Genomic DNA, 19,482 nt, shown 5'->3' on the forward strand with positions numbered 1-19,482 from the left:
CCAAACGGCCCATCAAGTCTGCCCAGCAAGCTACGCACTTTATCCATTTTTTTTCCCTTTTTCTCTCTCCCACCTGTTACTATTGGCTTCCAGTACCCTCCAGCCCTAATTCCCCTCCACCCAATTTAGAGAGCAGCTCTGTATCTGCATCCAAATGACATCCAGCTCAATTAGGGGTAGCAACCGCTGTAACAAGCAGGCCACCCCCTTGCCCCATACTCTTACCCACCCCTGTTTTTATTTTTTGTTTTGTTTTATTTATTTATTTATTTTTTGAAATAGCAGCCCTCCATCCTTCCGCTCCATGAAGGTGGAACACCAACTACTGGCCACTGGCATCCCGCTCCGTGAATGCCTCTGTGGCTACTGCCGCTCCGTGCAGTGTTTGAATGCCTCCACTTTATTCACGCCCTCTAGACTTGATGGATCCACAGTGTTTATCCCACGCCCCTTTGAAGTCGTTCACAGTTTTAGACTTCACCACTTCCTCCGGAAGGGCATTCCAGGCATCCACCACCCTTTCCGTGAAGAAATACTTCCTGACATTGGTTCTTAGTCTTCCTCCCTGGAGCCTTAGCTCGTGACCTCTGGTTCTGCTGATTTTTTTCTGACGGAAAAGGTTTGTCGTTGTCTTTGGATCATTAAAGTTTTTCAAGTATCTGAAAGTCTGAATCATATCACCCCTGCTCCTCCTTTCCTCCAGGGAGTACATATTTAGATTCTTCAATCTCTCCTCGTATGTCATCCTATGAAGACCCTCCACCTTCCTGGTCGCCCTTCTCTGTACCGCTTCCATCTTGTCCTTGTCTCTTTGTAGATACGGTCTCCAGAACTGAACACAGTACTCCAGGTGTGGCCTCACCAAGGATCTGTACAAGGGGATAATCACTTCCCTTTTCTTACTCAATATTCCTCTCTCTATGCATCCCAGCATTCTTCTGGCTTTTGCTATCGCCTTGATTCAATCATGTCCATTTGCTATCGCCTTTGATTCAATTATGTCCATCAGCTCCATATATGTATGTTATTCCCAAGTTTCATAAGTCAATGGAGAAGCCCCCGGGCAGACTGATCATATCCGGGATAAAGTCTTTATTTGAGCCTTTAGCTAAATTCATTGATTATTTGTTACAACTGTTAGTGAAGAATATCAAATCATATATACAGGACTCGACTCATTTTATTAATGAGTTAGATGTTATACTGTACATTGATTCATCTTGGATATTAGTATCTGCTGATATTACTTCTCTGTGTACAAATATTCCCCAACAGAAAGAATTGGCTGATATTCAGCAAGCTTTTAGCAGTTTGGAGATGTCACAGGAGAGAGAGATGGTTATTGTGAAAATGGCAGAAGTGGCTATTACATGTTTTTATTTTACATTTCAGGAGAATTTTTATAAACAAATGAAAAGGATCCCCATGGGATCCACTCTTGCTCCATCTGTAGTTTGCCTATATGTGGCGGCATTTGAAGATGAACATATTTATCCATCTCATTTTTTGGAATATATTGATGATCTGTTTTGGATATGGTCAGGTAGCAACATGAAGTTTATGGAATTTAATGACTGGATTAAGTTTTTTACATAAAGTATGAGTTTATAGAAGATCAAGTTATATGACCAGTTGACCAATTTTGTTTTTGTGGAAATAAAAGTTAAAACATGGTTATTTCAGCAAGCGTTTCAGGAGGGTAGCAGTAAATGGTGAATATTTATATTTATAAATTAGAAAGAGCTAAAAGCAGTAGTAAACTGTTGAGTTGGTCAAATTGTTAAATGTCTTGTCTTGGAAGAGTCTTTTGTTAGGCTATTAAGATGATAATTGTACGAAGTATTACCGATGAAAACTGTCTTTTAAGCCGAGTGATTGTTTGATTGTAAACCGATTGTTTGATTGTAAACCGATATGATGGTATCTAATCAAATACCGGTATACACATTTTAATAAATAAATAAATAAATAAATAAATAAATAAATAAAACATACCATAAAATTTAGCCTGCTTAAGATATTAATACTTGTGGCTAACTTACTTATCCCTGATTCCAACTTCAGATGTTACTTCTGTTCACCTCTGAAGCAGGTTCTGGCTGGAAAGTTGGAGAATGTGGGCAGGGGAGAGGCTTGCTTCCTGGGCTTGGTGCTGGCAGAGTGGGCAGGCTGTGCAGGAAGGAGGCTTAGCTTCTGGCTCTGGAGCTTCCCAGCTGTCTGGGCTGCTTCTCACCCTTCCTTGTCTATGACTCCATGTCACTTTCCACACCTGAGCCAGGGTCTCCTCTCTCCGATCGCCTGGCCACACCTGGTCTTTTCCCTTCTTGACAGCAGAGAGGGCTGGTTTGCCTCTGACCCCCCCCTTTCGCTTCCAGGGACACCTCAGCACAGATTCTCGCTCTCTGGGTTTTCCCCTTGGGTTTGCATTCAGGGTTTGTATCTCCTCTTCCTCCGCTTGCCTCCCTGCTCCCTTTTGGTTTCAGGGTTGCTCTCCCAGGGATCCTTTCCTTTCTTTCTTTTTGTTTTTGTTTTTCTCTTTCCCTCCTGTCTTATACTTCCCAGCTGATAAAGATGCATAAACGCATGCATAATCTCATGGTGGGTGGAGGGTCTTTTGCTGCATTGCAGGACTTTTCCCCACTCCCCATTATTTCGGGAGAGGTCCTGCCATGTTGCAGGTCCTTTTCACCCCTCCCATTCCTTCAAGGGGAGAACTTCCACGTTGATATGCCAAGCTGTGAGTCAGCATTGTCTCAGGCTGGCCTCCCCCCCCCCCCCATTTCCTCCCAAGGCTGGGGGTCTTCACTTGCTTGCTTGAATGTCCCTGACACTTGCTTAGGATCTTAAGTCATATTGTCTCTTCTGTCTGTTTCTTTATTTGCACAGGAACTGACAAACAGGCACATCTGGGGAGGAGGAATAGCCCAATGGTTAGAGCAGTGGGCTTTAAACCAGGAGACCAGGGTTTGAGTTCTGCTGTTGCTCCTTGTGACCTTGGGGAAGTCACTTTATCCTCCATTGCCTCAGGTACAAAACTTAGGGGTAGATTTTATAATTTAGCGCGAGCGCGAACAAGAGTACACGGGATTTCAATAGATACACGCGTAGCCGCGCGTATCCATTAAAATCCGGGATTGGCGCGCGCAAGGCTGCCAATTTTGGGCAGCCTGCGCACGCCGAGCCGCGCGGCCTGCCTCCGTTCCCTCCGATACCGCTCCGAAATCAGAAGGAAGGAACTATCTTTCGCCCTTCCCTCACCTTCCCCTCCCTTCCGCTACCTAACCCACCCACCCCCGGCCCTATCTAAACCCCCCCCCTACCTTTATCGCCGGATTTACGCCGGATTTACGCGCCATCACCTGACCCGGGGGCTGTTCCGGAGGGCACGGCCACGCCCCCGGGCCGAAACCATGCCCGCGGCGCCGCCCCCGAAACACCGCGTCATGACCAGCATGCCCCCGCCACGCCCCCGCAATGCCTCTCCATGCAAGCCCCGGGACTTACGCGCATCCCGGGGCTTGCGCGCGCCGCCGAGCCTATGCGAAATAGGCTCGGCGCACACAGGGGGGGTTTGGGGTAGGTTTTCGGGGGGTATGAGCGTATCCTACGTGCGTACCCCTTTGAAAATCTACCCCTTAGATTGTAAGCCCTCTGGGGATAGGGAAATACCTACAGTACCTGAATGTAAACTGTTGTGATATCTCAGATCAAATGTTGGTATATAAAAATAATAAATAAACAAACATCTGATAGGGCATTTTTCAGTGTATCAAGACAAGGCCTCTTGTTTCCACAGATGCAATGCACTTTAAAGTTCACATGAGTAAAATTCCTTCTCTCTCTTGCTGTAATAGCGTTGGAGGCCTGCCAGAATTTGGCCTGTACATGGCTACTATAATTCATATAGGTACATCACTGGTAAACAGGGTATATCATCCTACTTAATGTAAAGACAAGCGGAAGTGCTGATGTCATTTTGGAGTGTGTGTACAGACGGTTGCGACATCAGAGGACGGCGTATAAAAGGTTGGTGAAATATAATGAACTGGGTGTGAGAAAACCGTTTGGTAAGATTTTTTTAAAGATTTTTTGATAATTCTTTTTGATAGTAGTTTTGATTTAAGGGTAAGTGATGGCTGTATAAAGTTATCTGTATTTTCAGGTGCACATGAATCACTGAATTGGAAACTAGATAAAGTAAGGCATCGTGAAGTGCCAATGGAGTGAAATCTGAAAGGAGCAAGTTTTTGGAATTTAGACACTGGTTTCAGTAGGGTGTATATGTAAGTGGCTTTTATTTGGTTTATTGGAAATATGTATTTGTGAAACATATTCATTTCTTTTATATGTAGGAGGGAATATGTGGGAGTGATTGATGAAAGGGGTTTATTATATTATTCTGTATTATTTAGAGCTGCTGCATGGACATATTCCCCTGAAGAAGCCCAATTGAGTGAAACAAGGGACCTTGTTAGGACACCTATGATGTGGAATAGAAGAGTAGTGACAGGAACGCCTATGGTGTGGAATAGACAAGTAGCGGGATACCTATATAGTGGTATAAATCAGGACACCTATGGTGTTGAATAGTTGAGTAATGGGACGTCATTGGATATGAAGATTTGAAGATATGAAGATATTGAGGAAGATGTCTCTTTATATATTCTTTTGAGTGGTTTATGGTGGTTTTATTTTTAGACAATAATAGAAAAAAGAGCCCAGAATCTCCACCAACACCAATAGTGAATACCAAAATGGAAATCCCAAATCAGCCAACAGATTAACGCATCTGTCTTACAAAAATCATTAAATGCATCAGCAAGCCTGAGAGCGTGCCCTCTCACTATGAAGTCCTACCCTTAATTTGGACTTCATTCATCTCATTAAAATGAAAATGAAGATGAATGAAGTCCTACATTAACGGTATTTGGTCAGCAATAAAATAAGTATTTTAATAAGAAAAGTTTGTCAGACATTCACTGGCATTAGAATGTCTTTTATTTATAGAAAACTGCATATAAAAAATGTGAAATTGGGAAGATCAGAGTGTTTAAGTGATCACAGGGCTCCTGAGGAAACTAAATGCGAAACAATGGCCGCTGTTGAGCCATGATCACTATGAATTAGTTATATTGTAATTTTTTTAATGCACTATAAGGAAAAACATAAAAAAGGACTATCACAAATGATGGAGCTTTCCGGGCCTGTAGAGTGACAGGGCACGCCGTCAGGCTTGTTGATGCGTTTAATGATTTTTGCAACATGGATGCGTTAATCTGTTAGCTAATTTGGGATTTCCTTTTTGGTTTCATTTTTTGGCCTTTTTTATATTTGTATGAATGTGTATGTGAGGGTATGATTGATCACCAAGCAAAGTGGAGAACAACAACAACACAACAAAGGGAAATCCAATAAAATGAATGTGTGTCAGGTAAGGTAGAACATCTACAGGCACAACAGCAATGGAAAATGTACCCCCGCAGGGTTCTATTATTTATCATCTATTTGACATTTTACAGATTTGTCTGTTTTGATATTATTGAAGATCTCTTTGATCTCCCTCCTGATGCAGCGAGTGCGAAACACGACCCTTGTTGTGGGACTCACAATGTTTTACTATAAACTGTTCTATTGCTTCAATACATAACATAAGTCTGCCTGAAAATGTTATTGATTGAATAAAAGACTTCATTTACTTCAGTACGGCTGTTGTGCATGTGGATGTTGTACCTTACCTGATATGCATTTGTTTTATGGGGCATGATTGATGATATATGGTGTATGTGCTTATATGAAGTATGATATTTTAGTGAATTGGTCTATTATATTTAGCATTGGAAACATGTCTTATTATGTGTAGCTGTCAAATATGAAAGATTTGTATGCTATTTGTACTGTGTGGCTTTTTCACTCCTTTGTAAACTTTTCTGCAATAAGGATTAAATAATGTAATAAATTCTATTTAAACGTATGTAACGAAATCTGATGCATATTGATTTACCCTCTGCATTTGTAGTACTGCTTTCCTTTTGGAACAACACTTTGATATGGACCTCTTTTTTATTTTTCCTGGTTGAGTGCAAGTCTCCTCTTGGGTCTCACAGCTTTACTGTTCATCACTGGATTGTATCTTGGTGTTCTGGGGCTGCAGAAATGTTTTTCCCCATCTTTGCAGATACCAAATGATGATCCCTGTGGATGGGTGGGTTGCACTTCTACGTGCAGCCATATTCCAATGGATGGTGTTGCATGTCCATAGAGCCATGCACACAAAGAGTCATTAAACTAAGGAATTGCTGATTTCCTTTCAAAGCCCAGATTTTATTTGCAAACAAACTTACCTGAAAAGACATAAGATGATCATAGCTGCAGTGAGAGAAACAAGTGACAGGCTGTGTCCAATTGTGTATCCAGTTTTCACACTGCCATAAAAAGCTGTCTGTTATAACAAAACAAAAACAAAAAACTGTAATATGCACTAAGAACTTTATTATATCTTTCAGAATCATTTATGTTACAAGGAAAAATGTTTCATGCCAGATATAACCGACTATCAGTTCTCCATATTGCAGTTTTATAAAGTACAATATCACTCTCCATACTTCATTCTTAGAGTAATAACATTTCTCAGTTTTTATAATCTGAAATAAGATTTTTATATTCATTAAAGAAGTCAAACAAATATTATTCAATATATAAATGATGTGAGATGTGAAAAGGCCTCATATTTTTGAACTGCTTTTTAATTTCAAAAGTAATGACCTATGCGTTCGAAATCTTTGTTAAAACATTTCAAGGTCATTGTTGACTTTTGTTTACAAGTGTTTTCAGCAGAAGAAATACACAATTTGAAGCAACAGAGACTTAACAGTAGCTTAACAAGACCTTGTAAAATAGGATGGACCAAGCCTGACCAAGCTTGTTTTTTAGAATTTGCATATCTGTAATGCTGCACAAAAGAAGTAAACAAATGCAGTAATTCTTACATTTAGATCTTACCATTCATGACGGTTTCCCTTAAAGCATCAGGAGAAAAAATAATGGCTGAACATGTATATACCCAGGAAAGGCAGTATAGGGGATATATGATTGAGACATTTAAATGCCTTCAAAGTTTCAATTTACAGGAGGCAGAACTCTTCCACCAGAAAGGAATTATGGGTCATGGATCTCATTACTGAGAAGTAATCTATGGAAATATTTATTTACAGAAAAGATAGTGGAAACATCAAACAGACTTAAGGTGAAGGTGAAACAAGGGCAATATTAGAATTCAAGAAATGTTTATGTTTCTATATTTATTAGATTTGAAATATTGCTTGTATATAAACCTTTGGCCAAGTAATAAAGATAATTAAAAAGAGATATAACTTTCAAACAAAAGCATGAGAAAAGCTCAGAGGATCTCAGTATGGTAAGTGGATTATAGAGCTGAATAGTTAGTGTGGATGGGCAGATTAGATAGAGCATTTGGTCTTTTTCTGCGGTCGTGTTTCTATATATTTTTTAGCAAAATCCTCTTTTGTGAAAACATTTTTGCAAAAGTGGCCTTAACAATAATAAATCTCTGTGCATAGACCACTACAAGTGAAAATTTATTTAAATTTCCCGTTAGTGCGCACTAATCGGAAAAACCGATGTTTTAACTAAAAAATCGTGCCAAACACGATTTTCTTCTCCTGCCAGACGATTTTGATCGTTAAGACGATCGGGCACACGATTCACATCCCTATTAAAGGGACACTTCCCAATGCCACCTTCCCCCTCCCCCTTTCCCCAGTGTATAAAAAAATTCCCAGGTGGTCCCAATGGACTCCCCTAACTGCCAAGGAAGCCCTGCTCTCTTCCTGCTCTGTCCCCTTCTCGCCAGAAGAATGCTCAAAATACCATTTAGGGTCCACCCTTGTGTACCCATAAGCTTACACCACTGGATTCAGGAGTAATCTCTACTCATTCCTCTCCAAGGAGGTTATGCAGTCAGCTGAAGCCAGTTTGAAACCGGATGCTCGCAGGATAAGAGTAAGTGGGGATCGCTCATATCCCCAGCAGACCCCCCTCTTCAGTGGCGTGAGCTTTTGGTGGTAGCAGTGGGGAGAGGGTAGGTGAGCCTCTAATGGTTAATGTTATGCTTTTTTGGGAGGGGGAAGGGGGAAGCTTCCTAGTTAATCTTTTGAGACTATTTATAGCCCATGAAATGCTTGGGGTGTGGGGTCTCCTGAGATTACCAGTGAATTTTTTGATATACTGGAGGGGATAAGGGGGCTACTTTGCACAGGCAGTGAAGCCCCTTTAACATTGGAAGTTGGTACTTGGTTCACCAGGTCGGTTTTGTGCTTTGCCATGGCAGGGATTTTACAAAGTTCCTATCTATAGGAAATGTGAAAAATGTCTTGCACAAGTTTGCTGTGCATGCTAATGTGGTTTCAGAGCTCATTAGAATCCATTGCAAAATGGACCTCTAATCCCCAATAAATATCAAACTCTCAGAAAGAATATAATGTACAGACATTAATCACTAAAAGGTGAATTTTAAGCTGTTTTTTAAAGTTTTTGTGGATGGAAAAGCTCCCTCATGAAGAAAAGCTATACAGATTAAGGTAGGTGAGTCTCTAGACAAAGCCGAGGCTTGCAGGTCTGGTCCTGATGCCTCAGCCTAGGCTCAACGCCAGGGCCTGATGGACTCTGGGGCCTTGGCCTTGCCCAGGTAGCGAATCCTAGGCCTCAGCCTAGGCCAAATCTCGGGATCAATCCCAATGCCGGAGCATAGTCTGGAGACATGGTTCCAATGCCTTGTCCTCAGCCTAGGCCCAGGCACCACACTGGGACCCAGTCAGGAGGTCAGGTCCTGACACCTGGGTCTTGGCCAAGACCAGAGCCCAGACACGACTCTGGGGCCTGGTCCGGAGGCCAGTTCGACACCTGGGCCTCGTCCCAGGCCCAATGCCAGGTACTGGATGGAAGGTTGGGTCTTGATGCCTGGGATGCAACCTAGGCTGCAGCCCAGTCACAGGCCCGATGACACCCCCACCTTAGGCCGGAACCTAAGCCAAGGCTCGATGTGGTGGACCAGACCAGAAGCTGGGTCCTGACTCTTGGTCCTCATTCTTGAGGCTGGCACAAATCTCGGTCCTGAGGCCGGCCCTTTTGTCTTTCTTCTGCAAATAAAGGCGTCCCATGGGAACATGCGGAAGTAAATTAACTCCAGCAAATCTTCCTCACTGGAGGGTGCCATTTTGCTGTATGGCACTGCCCATCATGCCCATCTCGCATCCACACTTGAAACTGCTTTCTCTGTAGCTGCTCCTTCGACCTGGAACACCTTACCTTACGAGGTCCGAATGCAAGAAAACCAAAAGAAATTTAGGCTTTCTTTAAAAAGCTTCCTCCTTCAATGTTCCTAGAATGAGTTCCAAATATTTGATGCTGGTAATATTTTGATCTGCTATATTTTGATGTTCTTGGCACATGACATGGTCTGTACTTTTGTTCATATCTGATATAATTTTATGTATGTTTTACTGTAAATCGCTTAGGCCAAGAAAACTTTCTGTTGAGTGATCAATACATTTTAATAAATGAAATGAAATGTATGGCATTGCTGTTCAGCAAAATGGCACCCTCCACTGACAAGGATGCACCAGAGTTAATTTACTCTAGTGCATCCCCAGCAGACACTATCATTTGCAGAAGAAAGAAAACAAGAAAAGGATCTATGTGGCCAGTGCTCCAGCCTCTGGGCCTGGGCCTGACTCTAGACCGAGGAACCAGCATTGTGACTCAGCCCCTGGGTGAGGCCTTATCTTCCCTAAGTGCCCCTTTAACCCTTCTATCATCTAATGGTCCAACCAACTCCCTTGCAAGCTTTCTGCTTAGGATATGTTTTAAAAAGTTTTTATTATGAGTTTTTGCCTCTATGGCCAACTTCTTTCTTAGCCTGTCTTATCAGTGTCTCATATTTAACTTGCCAATGCTTATGCTTTATCTTATTGTCTTCTAATGGATCCTTCTTCCAATTTTTGAATGAAGATCCTGTGTCTAAAATAGCCTTTTTCACCTCACTTTTTAACCATGACGGCAATCATTTGGCCTTCTTTCCACCTTTCTTAATGCATGGAATACATCTGGACAGCAGTTCTAAGATGGCATTTTCTTACAATGTCCATGCCTGTTGCACACTTTTTACCTTTATAGCTGCACCTTTCCGTTTTTTTTTTAACTACTTTTCTCATTTTATCTAAATTTCCCTTTTGAAAGTTTTGTGCTAGAGCTCGATTTACTTACTGTCCCCCTTCCAGTCATTAAATCAAATTTGATCATGTTATGATCACTATTGCCAAGTGGCCCTTCCACCGTTACCTCTGTCACCAAATCCTGTGCTCCACTGAGAATTAGATCTAAAATTCCTCCCTCTCTCATTGGTTCCTGAACCAATTGTGCCATAAAACTGCCATTTATTCCATCCAGGAACTTTATGGGGTAGATTTTATAAATTTGCGTGAGGGCGTACTTTTGTTCGTGCACCAGGCGCGAACAAAAGTACGCAGGATTTTATAAGATGCGCGCGTAGCCACACGTATCTTATAAAATCCGGGGTTGGCACGCGCAAGGGGGTGCACATTTGTGCACCCGTGCGCGCCGAGCCTGGCGCGCGTTGCCTGTTCCCTCCAAGGCCGCTCCAAAATCGGAGCAGCCTCAGAGGGAACTTTCCTTCGCCCTCCCCCCACCTTCCCCTCCCTTCCCCTACCTAACCCACCCCCCCGGCCCTATCTAAACCCCCCCTACCTTTGTTGCCAGATTTACGCCTGCTTTCAGCAGGTGTAAATCTGCGCGCGCCAGCGGGCTGCTGGTGCGCCATCACCCGACCCGGGGCTGGTCCGGAGGCCTCGACCACGTCCCCGGGCCATCACCACGCCCCCCGGTCCCACCCCAAACCGCCCCCTGACCCCACCCCGGCCCCGCCCCTGCCCCTTTTACGAAGTCCCGGGACTTACGCACGTCCCGGGGCTGTGCGCGCGCCGGCAGCCTATGCAAAATAGGCACGCCGGCGCGCGATGGCCCTGCGTGCATAAATCCGGCCGGATTTACGCGCGCAGGGCATTTAAAATCTGGCCCTATGTCTTTATCATTTCCTGATGTTACATTTATCCAGTGAATAGTGGAGTAATTGAAAACTCCCATATTTACTGCACTACCAATTTGGTTAGCTTCCCTAATTTCTCTTACCATTTCATTGTCCATCTCTTCATTTTGGCCAGGTGGCCAGCTGTACTTTTTTCCAACACACAAGGGATTTCTATCCATAAAGATTCAATTGTACATTTATTCTCTTGCAGGATCTTAATCCTCTTGGACTGTGTGCCGTACCGGACATAAAGCACCACCCCACCACCAAGTTGCTCCTCTCTATCATTGTGATATCATTTATAGCATTGTCGCATTGGATAACCTCCTTTCACCAGGTCTCTGAGATACCAATTAAGTCTATGTCATCATTCACTGTTATACACTCTAACTCTCCCATCTTACTTTTTAGACTTTTGGCATTAGCATACAAACATTTCAAAGTGTGGTTTTTTTTGCATTAACATGCTGCTTTTCAGTTAACAAGGATAATCTGGAATCTTTTAGCTCAGATGTGTTTTTAATTATAGGCACATGTACTACATGTCTTATTATTGGAACCTCTCTGTTGGGATGCCCTAACACTAATGCTTTATTAGTATGCTTCGAAGATATCTCCCTCCAAACCATGCACTGCTGAGCGACTGTCATCTTTCCCCTTTGCACTATACAAATAATATAAATAAGGAAACCATATTAAACCAATGCCAGCAATTAGATCAATTTTTTATGAATCTAAGCTTTTCTCTGCCATGTCTTATATTATGCTTGCACAATGCACAATGCACCTCTTGCAACTCTTATCCAGAGTCTTGGCTTTTCCTGTTATATATATGCGGATGACATCCAGATTTCAGCTGTCTGTAATCCTTGTATTACTGATTCCATTTCCAGTTTTAAGAAATGTCTAACTGACATTGCAAATTGAAATTGGCTAAATTCCTTTAAGCTGAAAGTAAATCCATAGAAGCTATTTAGTTTCAAAGGAAACATTTTCTCCACCTGCTATCCCCTATCATTGCAGGAAGTCCCATCCCAGTTAGGGATTCTATTCGTATCCTAGGGGGTTTTTAGACTACTCACTTGAATTTTCGCTTCAGGTAACTAAAATAGTGAAAAGCTCTTACTATTTTTTACTTTTTCTCTGCCATATTATACCGTACTGTATTGAGTACTGTAACACTCTATAATATGGTCTCTCTTCTCAACAAATTAAATATATTCAATTAGTACAAATTTCTGTAGCGAAACTAAGTTTTGGTAAGCGGAAATTTGGTCATGTATCTCCTCTACTTCGCAACTTACATTGGCTTCCAATCTCATTATGGATTCAATTTAAAATAAGGTGTTTAACTTTTAAAATCTTGCGGTCTGGTTTCCACCTTATCTCACTTGCTTTATCTCACCACATCGGCCATCTTAGACACTCAGATCCATACAACAAGAACTGCTCGTTTTACCCTCCTAAAGAGGCTAGAATTCACTAGAGAAACCAGTTTCTCTTACTTTGCCCCCAGTCTGTGGAACTCTTTACCTGTGATTATTCGAGTAGATAAAGACTATCCCAAATTTCAAAAGGCTTTTTCTTTGTGAAAGCTTTTAAAACTCAATAATTTTGTCTCAGCTGAGGGAACTTATTATTATAATTTTATTGTACTGATCTACATTCTGTTATTTATGCTTTATTGTTTTATACTATGCTATTTTATGTTTTATGCTATTATTTTTCTACCACTTATGATTATTTTATATTATCTGTTTTAAACTTAATTTAAGATGTTTTAAATTTAATTTTTTTTCTGTACATCGCTTTGATTTACACTTGTAAATCACATATTATGATTAATTAAGTCAATAAATAATAATAATAAAGAAAAGGGGGTTTCAAAATTAATATATGCACATATGTATAGTTAGAAACTTTATAATAAGTACTAATTGCAAGAACCTTATATGTTTTCTTACAAAGGCTGCTCACCCTTGAGACCATGAGGTGTCTTGCTCACTATCCCCTAACACTGCAGCTTCTGATATGGTACTCACGATCATCCATTCTGCTTAGGTGAAAGCTATCTGGCTGGTGGGCCCCTCTGCCCTCATACATGCCTGTTTCTCCTTGACCTTGCATTTAAAATCTCACCACTTATAACTGAGGTTTTGTTAATGTGGAAGACAGTATTCAATTTATGGTGGATTTTCTCCCAAGTCAGCTTCTTTCTGTAGGATCTCACTTTCCTGGATTCCTTCTCATACAGGATACTCTGGACCTTCATGATCACTATGATGAGATGGTTCACCTTCCATGGCTGGAAGTTATGCTTCATAAGCAAGTGTTCCTTTCCTCCAGGCATGGTGAAATTAGTGTTAGGCTTTGCAGCTCATGGGATGGTCCCATGAGAAGTTGCACTCACCCCAACACCACCAGCAAGCCCCAACTCTGACAAGGTATGGATAATACTGAGTGTGGCATGGCATGCTGCTATGCCACTGCCATCCTGGCTCCTCCTAAGGCACACACGTGCACACAGTCTATCCCTTTAAATAGCACATGGTGAAAAGACAACCGAGGTGCCCGCTGATGACCTCATTGGCTCCACTCCTTAAAAGGCTCCTCCAGAGAGCATCATATGCCTTAGCAACAGGTTTCCTGCATTTGCAGTATGTGTTGCTCCTATGTTCTTGGTTTCTCTGTGTTCCTGTTGTTCCTGCATGTTCCTGGTTCCTGCCTTATCTTCTCCAACCTTGCCTTGTCCAGCCCTGCCTTCTCCTGCTTGTCTCATCCAGCCTTGTTCCCTTGATCTCCTGGTTTTGACATTTTGCTTTGGTCCTGACCATACTTGCCTGCTGCCTGTATCTGACCTCTTGCTTGGACATGACCATGTTTGCCCACTGCCTGCCCTGACCCTTGGCCTGTCCGGCCTGTCTTGACTCCGGTGTGCCCTTGGATTCTTGCTCTCTCCATCACCCTAGATACCACCTAAGTCCTCCACATAGCTGCCAGAACTCAACCTGCATAGAAGGTAGCTGGAATAGATGAAGCTCAAGACTGCTCCACTATAGGACACGTTCTCTAGCTGCTGGTATAAGCCTCTTAGGTTCACCTATGAAGCTGTATCAATTATGCTGCAGAACACAGGGCTTACTCCCACACCAATTATTATAGTTAGGAAGATCGGTTATTATATATCCTCATTTACACACAATGGCAGTGTAATTACATGTATACAAGGGACAGTATTATGCATATAGAATGTATGTTTATATTTTTGTAAAATACACAGTAATTTTAGAACAGAATTTGTGCATGTGTACATTTATATGATGCACACGTGTACAGCTCATTTTCTTTATAGTGGTATGCATGTTGTTCTGCATCCACAGCACATTTAAAAGTATGTGTTTCTTTCTTACACTTCCACCTGGATCAACTTTGACATTACTTAGCTTAGAGTTTCTGCATGTGTAGTATTCTTTTTCCTGACTGATTATTGTTTAAATGATGCCGAGTCTCTGATTGGATCTGTTCCTGTTTGCTCCTCATCTGTGTTTCTTGCTTCTCCTATTGGTCTTTTGCTCCTTAGAATCTCTGGGGGACCTCACTTACTGCTGAAAGTTCAGTTTGGAACTAGGTATTTGACAAGCTTGCAGCTCTCCTGAATAGTCTGCAAGCTTTTGGGAGCATCGCTCTATTCACCTTGCTTCCTTGCTTTATTTCAATAAGTAGAAACCTCTGCTGCTGGTTTCTATTTCTTGGTAGTTATAGTTTCTTCTTTGGCTGCAGTTATCTGCCTTTGACTGAGCTCTCAGAGCTTCTCATCACAGATGTATCAGATCTGCTGTCTGTGTGGCTACCTTCAATGCCATACCATTTACAGTGTGTTTCAAACTGTTTATCATTCAATAAATGTTTTTTGGTATTAAGATCAGAGTTATCTCTGACTTTGGGAAGCTGAAAAAAAAAAAAAAAGAAAGAGGTTTAACTTTCTGCATTGGCTCCCAAGCTTGGACCTCAGGAGCTGAGGACAGAACTCACATATTAATTTCTTATATGTGTATAGAGTTAGTCAATAGGCTAAATATTGGCTGTAAGGAATCCAAGGCATGAGTGGACGATTAACTCATTAACTGTTGCCTTTCCCTATCTTTCACTGGCCTTCGCTCTTCACCAATATAGCTATTAATTAATCAGAAATGGTGAAGCCGGGAGGAACTTGGTGAGACGAACCTCTCCCTGTGAGAGGACGGCAGGAGGACAGCGACGGGGGTAACCGAGAAATTCGGACGCCCAGGGAGCTGGAAACATCACCTTCTGCATACCCTGCTGACGTCATCCAGCAGCGACGGTGCCGACCAATAAATTCGGAGGAGCTGCGGCGTTCATCCGGAGGAACTTGGTGAGACGAACCTCTCCCTGTGAGAGGACGGCAGGAGGACAGCGACGGGGGTAACCGAGAAATTCGGACGCCCAGGGAGCTGGAAACATCACCTTCTGCATACCCTGCTGACGTCATCCAGCAGCGACGGTGCCGACCAATAAATTCGGAGGAGCTGCGGCGTTCATCCGGAGGAACTTGGTGAGACGAACCTCTCCCTGTGAGAGGACGGCAGGAGGACAGCGACGGGGGTAACCGAGAAATTCGGATGCCCAGGGAGCTGGAAATATCACCTTCTGCATACCCTGCTGACGTCATCCAGCAGCGACGGTGCCGACCAATAAATTCGGAGGAGCTGCGGCGCACAGCCGCCGGCGCGCCGCCGAAGCCGCGCGCCAAAGGGGCGCGCCCCTCCTAATTTTTTTCTTTTTTCTCTCCAAATAGTTTTTATTGAATCGTCAGATTTCCTTACCTCCCATTGCTATTATATGGGTAGGAAAAGGAAAACAAAGATGCTAACATCATCGCCGGCAGCTTCGGTAAGCAGAGGACCTATGGACTCCCATGTGGTTCGACGATTTGCTCAAGTGGAAAGGCACTCTATACCGGAAATTTCCTTTTCTTCGGGTTCCACCGTCAGTCCAGCCCAGGAGCAGTTACCACTTACACCACTGGAGATTATTCACCAAACCACGGTACCAGGGACTGGGGGCTCAGGAAATACTGAACAACCCAGTAACAGTGTAGCCTTGGAAGGGGGGAGGTTACAAGATGATACAAGGGAAGTGTTTACACAAGAATTGTTACCAGATAGAAATGAGAATATAGAATTGATTGATCCTCAGAGTGTCACTTTAAGTGATATATGGAAAGTTTTGGTTGATGTTAGAAAAACTTTAGCTAATTCATGTGTACAATTTAAACAGGATGTTTTACAAATTAATAGCAAGCTTGAAAAACATGAAACCAGATTAAATGTAATTGATGAAAATAATAAAGTAATAAATAGTCAAGTAATTACATTACAGGCAGTTAACAATTCTTTTGTAAAAGATAGTGTAATAATACATCGCCATTTAGAAATGTTAGAAAATGAAAATCGTGTAAAAAACATAAGATTTATCAACTTCCCAGTAACCAGATTGTTATCTTCCCTAGAACTATTGAAGAAATACTTGATTGAAATACTTTGTATTTCCTCAATAGATGAAAAGAGTATTTCAAAGTTATATTATATACCTAAGTCTAGGATACAATCTCAGGAAGGGATGGAAGAAATGGATATAGTACAACAAGACTCTCCAAATTTAACATCTTTTTTAGAGGCGTCTGTGGATGAGATCCCCACCAGGGCAACACTATTAGTTTTATTTTGTAGGGAACAAGATAAAAATACGATTTTGCAAAAATTTTTCAAAAATAAAGATGTGTTATATTGTGGTTATAAGATCCAAATATTTCCAGACGTAGCTCGAGTCACTCAGCTACGTCGGAAACAATTTTTGGAATTAAAACCAAGGGTTTTGGCTTTGGGGGGCTACTTTTTATTTACGTTTTCCCTGAAAATGCTTAGTCATTTTGCAAAAGAATAAATTTGTGTTCCAAGACCCCTCTCATCTTGAGGTATTCCTGGCTGACAAGGAACAGTGTTAGAGGTTAATAACTGCTAAAGAATAAATAAATGTCTCATTTTAGTAGATATTACTAAGTTTGTTAAATAATTATATTATCTGTTTGAAACTTCCTCCCAGTTTTGGGGACTAACTGTCGGATACTAGGGGTGTGCATTCGGATTGACCGCATTAGTAAAACGCAACTCATATTTTTTTTTTACTTAAAAAATTGATTCGACATAAACGATCGGATTTCCCACATATCGAACATAGATATGTTCGATATGTGGGAAATCGCGATTGTTGAGCCAAAATAAAAATATAAACCCCCTCACCCTCCTTAATCCCCCCCCCGACTTACCACAACTCCCTGGTGATGGAGCGAGGAGTGAGGACGCCATTTCTGCAATCCTTGGCGAGAAGCATGTGACGTCGGCGGCACGTCGAGTGACGCCGGCGTCACGTGATTCCCGGCTCGTTTGCGCCGGACGGCTCGTTCGGCCCAAAAAGAACTTTTGGCCAGCTTGGGGGGGTCAGGAGGCCCCCCCAAGCTGGCCAAAAGTTCTTTTTGGGCCGAACGAGCCGTCCGGCGCGAACGAGCCGGGAATCACGTGACGCCGCGTCACTCGACGTGCCACCGACGTCACATGCTTCTCGCCAAGGATTGCAGAAATGACGTCCTCACTCCTCGCTCGATCACCAGGGAGTTGTGGTAAGTCTGGGGGGGGGGATTAAGGAGGGAGAGGGGGTTTAATTTTTTTTTTTGCACATATGTACATATACCCAACTCATTGGATTTTTTTTATGTCCATACTGGCCGCAAGTGGGACCCCCTTTCGGACATAAAAAATATGAACATAAAATTTTGCTCTGCACATCCCTATCGGATACACAGATTGTATTTTGATTACTTATTCTTTTTGTTTCTAGTGTAAAAGACTATTTCCTGATTTTTGCAGATGTAAAAATTTGTTGAAAATCTTAATAAAATATAAATTATAAAAGAAAGAAATGGTGAAGCCTTTCAATTATCACAGATCACTTATCTTTTTAGTGTCTGAAACCTGTGCATTAGAAGATTTCAGCGTGTAACTTTCTAGATGGTCTCCTTTGCTATATTTAACTTAAATATGCCATTTAGTGTAATTTATGTCTAGATAGGAAGCAGCTGAGAGAACGTATAGTTCTCACCTTGCTTCAGGTGATTTCATTCAAACTCTGAAGTGTTATTTTTATGTACGTTCTTCTCCATTATAAGAGATGCAGGTGTGTGATGAGATGAGATAATGGTAACATTTAGGAGTCCCTGGTAACTAAAGGCTGGGAGCTTTAATGAGAAAATCTTCAAATATTCCTTTTGCCTACATATCTGGGGGGAACCCCTGTATGCTGGGCCATGGTATTTATGGCAGGCAATTGCTGGAAGTGCCCTGGTGGACTGAAGGATGCCTGCCATTGGGTTGTGGTGGTAGGTCGCCCAGGCATCTGGGGATAAGGAGGATTTGTGGTGTTTTAATGAACAGTGATGTGGCATGTTGTTTCTTAACCATATTTCTGGCTCTTATTTGTATATCTTTTTATAATTGGAGAGTGAAAAGGGCTCTGAGATTTGCATGTTGTGTTGTTATTTTGTAATAGTTTTCTCTCCCTTTTTATTTTAAGCTATGCTATGAATTATTTTGGCAAAACTTGTAAAATTATCAGGCCAATAAAGTTATCTGTCTATCAGTAAGTGTGTGGCACAGCTTGCAAGAGTGTGTGAGAGAAGAACTTGAGTGAGGATGAATTACAGAGAGACTGTATGAGAGAGGAGTGTGTGAGAGTATTTGTGCATGTGAGTTATTATGTGTGAAAATGAATCTCTGTGTGTGAGTGAGACAGATAGCACATGTTTGACAAGTTTCTCCACTGTGTGTTTTTGTATATACATTTAATTCATGGAAATCAGTTACTGTGAACATTTCTAAATTACTATCACCAAAATTATTATTTTCATTAATGGAAATAAACATTTGTAATGCACTTTGTTATGAAAGGTTATTTTTTTCTCTCACAAATGATTTTGTCCATTTTCATTTTATCCAGGACAGAAGATGCTTCAACTTTTTAATGAGGTCTACAGATTATATAGATAGGGCTCAGATTTAAAAATGGAGCAAAACAAATGCTGAAGCAAAAGGATGAGTCAGGCACTTTATCTGGATCATTTGTTTAACTTTTTGCTCTTTATTAAGTATATGACTATTTGAAATTAAGGGAGTTTGCAAGATTTTAAAGTGCTCAAATGATTCTGCATTTGTTATACTCATTTTTGAAGCAGCATTTTCACGACTGAAGCGTGTGACCAGCCAATTATCTGTGAATGATGCAGTTGT

The 19,482-nt window shown here is 41.8% G+C and overlaps 1 protein-coding gene across 3 annotated transcripts in view; it reads right to left on the reverse strand.

The window, feature by feature from the left end:
- VIPR1 (vasoactive intestinal peptide receptor 1) overlaps nt 1–19,482 on the reverse strand; it is a 510,641-nt gene that overhangs the window by 155,602 nt on the left and 335,557 nt on the right. For all 3 annotated transcript variants that reach the window (XM_029588347.1, XM_029588346.1, XM_029588348.1), the window contains exon 5: nt 6,342–6,439. In XM_029588347.1, the coding sequence (XP_029444207.1) occupies nt 6,342–6,439 (98 nt within the window). The remainder of the gene's footprint in view (nt 1–6,341; nt 6,440–19,482) is intronic.

The sequence above is a fragment of the Rhinatrema bivittatum genome, chromosome 2 (assembly GCF_901001135.1).
Source record: "Rhinatrema bivittatum chromosome 2, aRhiBiv1.1, whole genome shotgun sequence".
NCBI lineage: Eukaryota > Metazoa > Chordata > Amphibia > Gymnophiona > Rhinatrematidae > Rhinatrema > Rhinatrema bivittatum.